Source organism: Pteropus vampyrus, unplaced genomic scaffold (genome assembly GCF_000151845.1).
Source record: "Pteropus vampyrus isolate Shadow unplaced genomic scaffold, Pvam_2.0 Scaffold151, whole genome shotgun sequence".
Lineage (NCBI taxonomy): Eukaryota > Metazoa > Chordata > Mammalia > Chiroptera > Pteropodidae > Pteropus > Pteropus vampyrus.
Genome location: NW_011888932.1, coordinates 3,554,239 through 3,564,214, shown reverse-complemented (window position 1 = coordinate 3,564,214; position 9,976 = coordinate 3,554,239). Strand labels below are relative to the sequence as shown.

At 40.5% G+C, this 9,976-nt stretch overlaps 1 protein-coding gene and 1 pseudogene across 5 annotated transcripts in view; one reads left to right on the top strand and one right to left on the bottom strand.

Moving 5' to 3' along the window:
- Positions 1–524: 524 nt before the first annotated feature.
- On the top strand, positions 525–656 carry LOC111745320 (annotated as a pseudogene).
- A 7,039-nt stretch (positions 657–7,695) lies between these two features.
- AK4 (adenylate kinase 4) overlaps positions 7,696–9,976 on the bottom strand; it is a 69,969-nt gene continuing 67,688 nt past the window's right edge. For all 5 annotated transcript variants that reach the window (XM_011369577.2, XM_011369578.2, XM_011369579.2 and 2 more), the window contains one exon: positions 7,696–9,244. In XM_011369577.2, the coding sequence (XP_011367879.1) occupies positions 9,130–9,244 (115 nt within the window). In that variant the 3' untranslated portion in view covers positions 7,696–9,129. The remainder of the gene's footprint in view (positions 9,245–9,976) is intronic.

Here is a 9,976-nt window from a genome sequence, read left to right as displayed (position 1 = left end):
CAACCAGGTGTTTCTACAGATGGGGGTGAACGATTTGAGTGGCTTACTAGTTTCTTAGTTCAAGAGTGCCCTCTTCAGTTGGTACAGTGAAATGCAACTTCTTTAATAACATATTTGGAGGGTGGAGGTGGAGGGTTAGGGAGAATTTAGTGTCTTCGATTTCTGTAGGAATCTTAATTCCACCAACTTCTTTATTTTTCAGTCTTCATCACCAAATCTCCAAGAGATGTCTCCTTCTTCCAAGTTCCGTAGATCTCTCCCAAAAGCTTTACTTTCTCAATTATTACACGTTTAGACCCATGTACTTTCAAGCTCCTTCCTTTTAATTCCCCCATTTGCGAGTGTTGTAATCCAGCATGACTGTTCTCAGTATTTCTCCACTTAAGTGTGGGAGGGACTCTCTGGGACACCATCACGCTTTCCTCTTTCCAAATAATCCCTGCTTTATTCTGTACTTCCACATGGGCTCCATAGCTCTTACTACTGATCTCAGATACTTATCTACTCATTAAAATAAAATAGGAGTCTATGGCCATGCCACCCTTAACATGCCCAATCTCGTCTGATCTCGGAAACTAAGCAGGGTTGGGCCTGGTTAGTATTCGGATGGGAGACCACCTAGAAAGACCATCTAGGAAGATCGGGTGCTGTAGATGTATAAAAGTAAAATAAAATAGGATTTTGCAGTATTCCATTTCTTGATTATGTAGTATGATTGTATTGTGTGGTGAGTTAATTGTGACTTTATGTGCTGTCCTTCATCTGTACGGTTTTTGGAAGATGTGTAGACTCAGTTCAGGCATTATCTTCAATGGATCCTCACTATCTAGCTTCAACTGATAAATTATAAATTTTTAGATACGACTTTTTTATATGAGCACTAGATAATCAGGCTGTTTTATTGGCTTCGTATAAGGGAAACCACACAGTTTTTTATAGGTAAAATATAGAAGATGGTTCATTCAGGCCTCTGAGCAATTTTAGCCTGTACCCTCTTCTCCCTGACCCTGTTGGACTGACAGAAGCCACACATATGATCAATGTGCCCAGAGTAGTTAATATATCCTGGTGGTCAGCATGTCCAAAGTAGTCTGACATGGTCAGTGTACCCAGGATTGTTGACATATATGACATAGTTAGTGGACCCAGAGTGGTCAGTAGATGGGAGCCATTACTGTGAGGACAGTGGCTGGTCCATCCTGACTGATCTAGATATGGACCTTTCATTCGATATCCCTCATTATTCCTTGTTGGGAAACCTTATTCTTTGCTCAGTGTGTATTGTTCTAGAATGGAGGAGTGCAAGGTTGTCAAGTCCTGATGAGACATGAGATATAATTTCTCCATAGAAGGCCTTTAGGCTTGTTAAAGGGACTCGCCCTAGGATCCTGGGCAGAAAGTTGGCTACAGGACTCAGTACTGCTCAGGCCCTAGCTGCCTCCAAGTGGCAGAGCTTTCCGCCCCAACTCCTAGCAGTTCTGCCCAAGGCCAAAGGTGCCTTGATTGCAGGGCCCTTGATTGGGTCTCTCTAGGTCTTTGGGTAGTGAAAGTCAGAATGAAGAACAGATGACTAATCATGGCAGTGAGCATTGGAGCTGAAGTCTTTATTCTACCACTTATCGGGTGGGTGATCTTGTACAAACAACTTAATTTCTCTGAGCCTGAAGTTCATCATCTGTAACTGGTATACAATGCTGTCTTATGGCCTGGTGCCACAGAGTAAACCCTCAATAAATTTTAACTTAGCATCTATTAATACACACACACACACACACACATATACGAACACACACATATATGTACACACACACACAGATGTATATAAAACACACATATAGTTTAGGTAGGTTTATCCAAGTATGGATGTGGTTTTTATTTAATTACTAGATGCTTACACATTAACTGGCTGAAATGAATATGCAAAAAATCTCCCTTGGTTGAACTCTAGGGTAAAAAACTCAAGTGATTTATATGAATAGGAGGTATTCTCTGATAAAGAGGAATTCTACATAACTATGCATTTTTATTGTCAAAGTTTAAAAATCCTCCCCTTCATACTTTTACCCTTACATATCCTACCTCCTTACTTCATAGATATCTAGCCATGAAGATCCTCATTCCTATCTCCTGTGTCTCTAGCCCAGAAGTCCCACATTGGCTCAAACAAATATGCTGTTTGGCTTGTGCAAAAATTTAAATTGCAAACCTTTAAATGTGATATTTCAAATAAGAACAGGTTTCTGGTTTCTCTTAACAAACTGAATGACCGGGCAGCATTGGGCAGCATTCCTAAGGTGGTAATAAATGGTCCAGAGCTCAGGAAGAGCAGTGCAGTCCAGTTCCTCATGGCCCCTGCCCCTCCCTACTGCCTCACACTCACCATTTCAATCATTTTTATTCTCGACTTCTCCCCCGGAAGTATTTAACTCCTTAGTACTGTTCCAACCATCCCTTTCTGTTGAACTCTATCATCACATCTTAGTCCAGACCTGTGCAGATCTGATGAATCGCTTTCTGGCATAGAATCTATTCTGCTTACTGTGAACACAGTTAAGACCAGGTCTATAAAATTTCCCAACACAATCTTCTCTCTCCAGTCCTGCCTCACACCACTCTGGTCACCATCTGGCATACACATACCATTCTATCTGCTTGGGTTCCCTCTTTCTTGCATCAGTCAGCTCAGTTAGCTCTTTCTTCATCTCTACTTAAACAAAAGAATCACTCCCTCTGTATTCTCTCAAGTACAACCCAATGATTAATTCTAGCATTTATGTAGTTATGTAACCCTGTCCATCCCCTCCGGGAGACTGTGAGGAATTTAAGGGTAAAAACCAGGTCTTACTCATTTTTCCATCCCCAGAGGCTAAAAGTGCTTGATAAAAGAATCAAAATCATAACTGGATGACAGGATGTATTAGCCCATTTCTATCAGTGAGCTTAGGCTAAATTATGCTGTGGTACCAAACTACCCAAATCTCAATGGCTTATAAAAGCAAAGGTTTATTTTTTTATGCACACTAACATGAACTGTCTGTATCCCTGCTCCACATTTTCACTTTAGGCTCCAAGTTGAAAGAAAAGATCCATGAGACCGCCAGTCTCATTGCAAAGGGAAAGATTCGTGCACATGCTCTGGCTCCTAAGTCTTCTGCTCTGAAGTGGCAGACTTCATTTATTCTCACATTCCATGAGCTAAAGCAAATCACACACCTCAGCATGAAGCCAATGGGGCAGAGATGTAAAGTTCTCCCAAAAGGCTTAAACTTTAAAACCATGGCCTGAAGTTTAATACAATTTACCACGCTGCCATCATATCCAGTTCACCTTTCTAGGGGCGTGGAAACCTAAAGAACATGTTTCTCAGGCTCCTATGTCAGCTGGTTTCTGGCTGGATTCAGCTAATGGGAAGCCTGCACAGGAGATAGAAGAGCTTGAGGTTGGAAAAAGCAGGGCATTTGCTCCCATGTTGCAGAGGACTTCTGCACAGGCTGTAGTTTTTTCATGGCTCCAACTCTCACCACACAGGCCTCCTGGGGTTTCTACTTCTGCTGAGTAGTCCTGGATGCTATAACTTTAGAGTCACATACTCTGACGCAGCCTCCTAATCTGTAGGATGTGATCTGCATAGGATGTGATGATGTGATATGCTCACATCATCCAGTTGTTTCACAAATAAAACTGAAGAATGTCCATGAAAATATGCGAAGAATAAAGTACTGGACAAATAAGGTGCTTGAGGGTATACAAAGTGAGACAACATGGTATAGTAGAAAAGGAGACTGGGGACCAGAACTCTCGGGTTCAGGATCTTGCTCTGCCACCAAATGTCATCCTAGCCAGGCAACACCATGTTCTCTATTTTCCCCATCTGTATATTGGAGATAATATTGTTGACAGTGGTTGCAAAGTGGCACGAATGAGAATATCTGTGAAGATGTATATCGTCAAGTGTAAAAAGCTCTACAAATGTTAAATGAATTCACTAGTTATAAGCAGAAAAAAATCTTTATTTCTATCAAATTAAAAAGTACGAATAATCTTCAGGCAAGATAATCAAAATAATCAATAACACAATTAACAGTTAGGAGAGCATTTACAGTTTAGGCTTAGATACTTTGAATTAATAAGCACATACACCCAAATCAAGAGGGCCGACAACTTTCACACTGAGGAAAACCACTGACTCATCGTAAACACACGACTTCTGGGAAAGCAGAGCTGACATTTCACAGGACAGTAAACCGGACAAGTTGTCATTAGGTTAGAGAACTGATTTGAGCTTGAGAGAAATCACAGTGAAATGCCATTATAACTCAACAATTTCCCCAGAGATCTGTTCATCTCAAAAAACAAGAATATATAAAAATCAGTAGTACAAATTCTCATAAAACTAGAAAAGCCCTCTACGCCCTGGCATCTTGGAGCTTATATAAAGACTAATTTTTTGTTTTTCTTTCCTTTACTCTTCTCTAAATTAAATGCAAATCAGTTTTGTTGTTGCTGTTGCTTAGTATGTTTTTGACTTTATAGCCAAAGCCTTAAAGTGAAGAAAGGTTTAATGAAATGGAGTTTGACATACACTAACCCCAGGGAAAATCTTCTATGTGCACTGCTCCTCTGAAAAGTTTTAAGACAGGAAACCTGTTATTTCAAGAATGACAACAGTGTCATTCTTGGAATAGCCTAATTATCACCAAGGAAAGAAGGCATATCCATGCCATCCATACAAGAGCTTTCTCCCTTTTTGGGAAAGTTTTACCATCTTTTTCTATCTCTTTTTCTCTTTCTTACACACACACTAGTCAAATTGGGGAATTCCCTGAAGCATACGGGTAATGGCATTTATTTTGGCAAGAACGGTGCAATTTGTTAAAAGAAAGATAAGATATGGCATTTATAAACAATTGTAATTATAACATGTCTCAACAGATGCAGGAAGCAGATTTTTCTTCATAGCTGAAATATGGCTTCGTGGTTTCCTGACATCTGGGTCTTGCACACTTCTCATCTGGAAACCAGACTGGGTCAGTTATATACAAAAAGGATGATAACTGACCACATGACCAGACCACATTTCCACATTAAAAGAAGTCTCCACTACTGAGTTCTTCTTTTGAGACAACAAATGGATGAGGGAGTTACTAAAACTGTAGGGGAAGAGAGAGAAAGCAATTCATACTGTGAATACGACTTTTTCTTATGAATTGTCTCTCTGGCAGAATTAACTGCAGCAAGGAAAACATCCTGTCTGTTACATGAAAGGTAATAAAAGATATTCATCAGGTAGATATGGCTGCCTCCCCAAATCCTGTAACCCAGCAGAGTACAGATGAGACATAGCCCTCTGTATATCCAGTGTGCAACTACCACCAGGACCCACTGAGTGTCCATTTCCTCTCTCAGTATCAGAGTGCCAAAAGCAAAGATTCCAGGTGAGAGCAAATACATTGTTTTACCTATTCACAAGAATGGAGAGCTCAAACTAAAGGAAGGTACCAAAAATGTCCTTTTGAATTTCCTGATTAATCTCTATGGGTACGTGAAAACACAAGGTTACATGAACAGAATTATTTCCATTTTTAAACACAAGGAAACAAGAGAATTGAAATATCTATTACCTAGAGTAACTGTTGAAGATTCAATTAGGCAATGCATACAATGCACTTAGCACGAAGTATCACTAAACAGTGACTAAGAATGTCTTTACTGTAACGCATTTGGAAATTTGTGATTTTTATGATTTGAGCAACGATCCTCTAGCAGGCTGGTAAACTGTTTAGACAAACAGCTAAAGTCAAATATTGAACTCAGATTCCAGTGAACATTTTATAAAAGCCCTATTCATGAGTTTGCATAGGCATCTTTTCCATCTAACGTTATCACATCTCAACAACATTTTAAGTGTCAGGAAAAGCCACAACAGCACCTCTCTCACCCATGGCAATTCTTACCTTTTCCCTTTCCTACCAAAGAGTGGGGCAAAGCTGGGTGAAGCTAGAGCTCATCTGAGCATGGCTGCTGGAGGGTGATGGGAGTGACCCTGGGAAAGTAGGAATAGGGAAGGGAAGGGGAGGGGAGGGGAGGGGAGGGGAGGGAAGGGAAGGGAAGGGAAGGGAAGGGAAGGGAAGGGAAGTGAAGGGAAGGGAAGACAAGAAGCCAGTCCTCCCCGGTTCTGCCAGAATTGTGCATGACAAGCGGTGCCACATCAGACGGCGGGCAAAGGCATGCATTTGGCACTAAGAATCACGTTAATGTGTAATGTAATGCAGGGAGATAGCTACCCTACATTAGGTGCTCAGTCACCATTGGTTCATCCGCCAGTACTTTAAGAAGGATCAGTTTATTGTCAGGTGAGAGCAAGGGAGTGATTTGTTCTAATCTCAGGAAAGAAAAGTAAGTACTATCTGGATAGCTCCCAGAAGCCCAGATATAAGTGTGAGCACCATGGCTGAGGGTGGCTCAAGGGTAAAAGGTCCCTTCAGGGACACAAAAACAAGGATACCAAAGGGCAGGTGAGGAACATGAGCTTGCCTCCTCCAGAGATTAGCCTGGACCCAAGCCGTCCTACTATGACAGCCTTTCACTTTATTTATAAACGAGTAGTTACAGAGGAGGATCAAGGGCTCAGACTTTCCTCTAGCAGCTTCTTTTACTTAAGCAAAGAGGAAAAAAGAACAGTCTCACACAAAGCTGAATGTCACCATAGGAAAATCTGCTATTTTTGATGTGAGGCCGCTTGTAAAAATAAGCAAAACCAAGCAGGCTCACAGCCTGGGTTGCCTGGGACAGGACATAGGTAGTTAACATCCAGGAGCAAACTCAGGCTGCAGAGTCAGGAAAACCTGGGTGTGAGTCTTGGCTACACTGTTTATTGGTAGCAGGAGCCTGGGCAAGACGCTTCACATCTCTGACCTTGCCTTCTTTCTTCATAAACATGGGATCACAGGATGCTTGAAAGATGAAATGAGATGTCTGTAGCAGTCCTAAAACCACACATATCTTTCAGTAGGCCTTCGATAAGTGGGACCTATTTTTATGTTTGCCTTAGTGTTAAATGGTACTAAACACAGCAACATTTTCAAATTCTAAGTGGGATGCCTGTCAGGATAATAGAAAGCAAAATAAATTCAGAGTTGGTAGAATCAAAGATTACGAGGACAGGTTAGGCAGGCGTCTTAGAGACCATCCAAACTACTCTTTCTGTGCAACAGTGAAGAAACTGCATGTGTGGCAATAGAAGAAAAACCAAGAAAAGCTGTCACTTGAATTTTACTTTTGTCAAAATACTTTCAAGGAAACTTGAATTTTTTATAAAAATTATTAAAGGAAAAGTTAGAGTTTGTTGAAGAAAATCAGAAATAGATTCTTTAAACATGAAACAAGCAACATCTTTCCAAGACCACAGAGAAGGAGTTTATCCTTTATCAGTGTCACCTAGCAAAGGCCCCTCAGTTTCTGGGCAATCTCAGAAACAGCAAACATTGTTGAGACATATTGAGTGACCCTGATGTTGGCTGAAATAGTCTTTTTTGCTGGAAGGGAGAAGGGAGGGAAGGATGGAGAAGTAGAGTATGGAATCAAGGGTCAAGCCATTTCCCATTTCTTATACCTTTCCCCCAAACCACAAAGGCAATGGTTACACTGAAGTCACTCCCAGGAACAGCAAAGAATCCTCCCTGGGGATAATCATGATGCATGAAGAGGGAAATTTATTTTTAAGGCAACAGGAATAAATTTCGTTATCTTTCCCAGAGGAGAGCAGGAATTTTACAAAGTGGCCACCAAGTCTAGAAACCAAGCAATTCCTTAACAAATGGTTTATTGATATTACATTATAATGAATCACAAAATAATACTACCTATATTTCTAGACTTACTGGCCACCCTATAGAAAGACTCTTTGGAATAGAAAAAAAAAATTAGATTTTTGTTTTCTCATCATTGTAAAGCTGTCATACTTAGTCTAGGCACAGTTAGTGCAACATGTATCCTCAACCCCACAGGCTCCATTCCCTTTACCAACTACTTATAATATGCCTGGGTCACTCACAGGAGAAAAATACTGTCAGCATCAACATTTAGCAGCATTTTCAAAATACATTTTTGTCTTGAATATCAAAAAGCTAAACTGTTCTTTCAGTCCAGTAATTCCATATGGTCTTATTACATCTATACATAAGATATTACCTTTTAAGACTTATGTAGGTGAATATTTCTTTTTTTTTTTCTTTTTTCTTTTTTTCTTTCTTTTTGAGGATTTCCAAAAGACTCTGGGGATTTTATTTTTCTACAATGAAAGAAAGGAGTGGTGCCCACCCATGAGAGTCAGACTAGTTTACGTAGACCCTCCACATCCGTTCCTGGTACATGAAGTGATCTGATATCGTCTCCTAGCTCTCAGCTCTTGGAAGGGAATTTCAGAGGGACAAAAGCAATTACCTAATAGCCTAGAGAGGGAGAAAACAGATGTAAAAAAATAGTCTAATAAAAATAGCAGAAGCTGAATCCGTTCATTCTAGGATGTCTGAAAAGGAGAAATTCTATGCAGCGGGGATGCGGAAAAAAAGGTGTTTCACCCCTAACAGAAAAAAAACATTGTGGATACAGTCACTCGAAGTCAGAGAAGCAACCACTAAGAGCAACTGGCTTCAATTCTGTTGTCACCAGGGGGATGCATACCAGAGAACGGGAGACAAAGGGTGGGCTACAGCCCTTGGCACTCTCAGGCCTACTGGTGCTATGGTTCGACAGTCTTTAGGACATGGAGAGTATCAGAGGCCACCACCATCAAGTGTAAAAAAGCTACTATGGCAACAGCACGACCGTCAAAATTCAGCGAGAGCTTGGGTTACACACCGTTTGAAATCCAGCCTGTACTTGCTTTCTTGTGAAGGGCTTGCTTGAGACATATACAGAGACATCTTCGATGCGTGCAGGCAACCCTTCTTTTGAGGCAGAGAAGAGCCTCTTCATTAACACTTTCTATCATTAGTTTTCATCAGTTTACCATTTAAACTAGAAAAGATGCTGCAAGCTACCTCGGCTAGTTTCTAATTGGGACATGGCACCAATACTAAACATACAATTGAAAAAATCACATCTTCTTAGTTCTTCCACTGGGAGGGCTCAGTATGCTTCTTTGGATTGAATAGGTGCGATCTTGTTCGAGAAAAGCGTGTAAACATAGGGCCAGATTTTGTTAGTTTCCGTTCCAGAAAATTGGTGGAGGACTCCTCGGCTCCTGGAAAAAAAAAAAACAAAAAAAAAACAAAAAAAAAAACAGTCCAATGCAAAAAAGCATTTTACATTTCCTTTTGACATAATGTTAAGGCAGATGAAGATCCTGGGTATAAGGCAAGCATGATCTCATGGTCTATATCACACAACACTAAGTGCCAAAACAGCCCCTTCAAATGTATCAACACTCCCCACTGGGTATATCTAAATAAAGCCATAGTTTTTGCAATTCTGGCATGCTTGTCATGATGACACCTTTTCTTCTCAACTTTACAGTATATCAAAGAACAACATTATTCTTTGGGGACAATCCCAAACCTGCCACTACACACTTTTGAAAAACAAATCATTGACAAAATTTGGAACCCTAAAACTCTTATTACTTATGATGATCACGAAATACAGGATGAATCACAATTATGTGTACAGGAACCTCTGACCTAAAGGCTTGCTGAATTATTTGGGGGCTACAAGGTCAGAAAATGGATTATAGCAGAGGTTGCAAACTGCTGTTCTGAGTGCAGGTTTTGTTTGGTTTGCATGCTTCTAAAAATTTTGTAATTTGTTGCCAATATAAAAACTGAGATTTTTTTTCCACGCAGAGAGCCAGATTTCTGCTTCTCTTGAAAAACAGATCACAGGTCACATTGAGCCTCAGTGCCCCTGAGGTGATAATAAGCTGGAGCAGCATAGGAGCTGTCCAATTCAACAGTCACTCAAGTGCCCAGCTTGACAC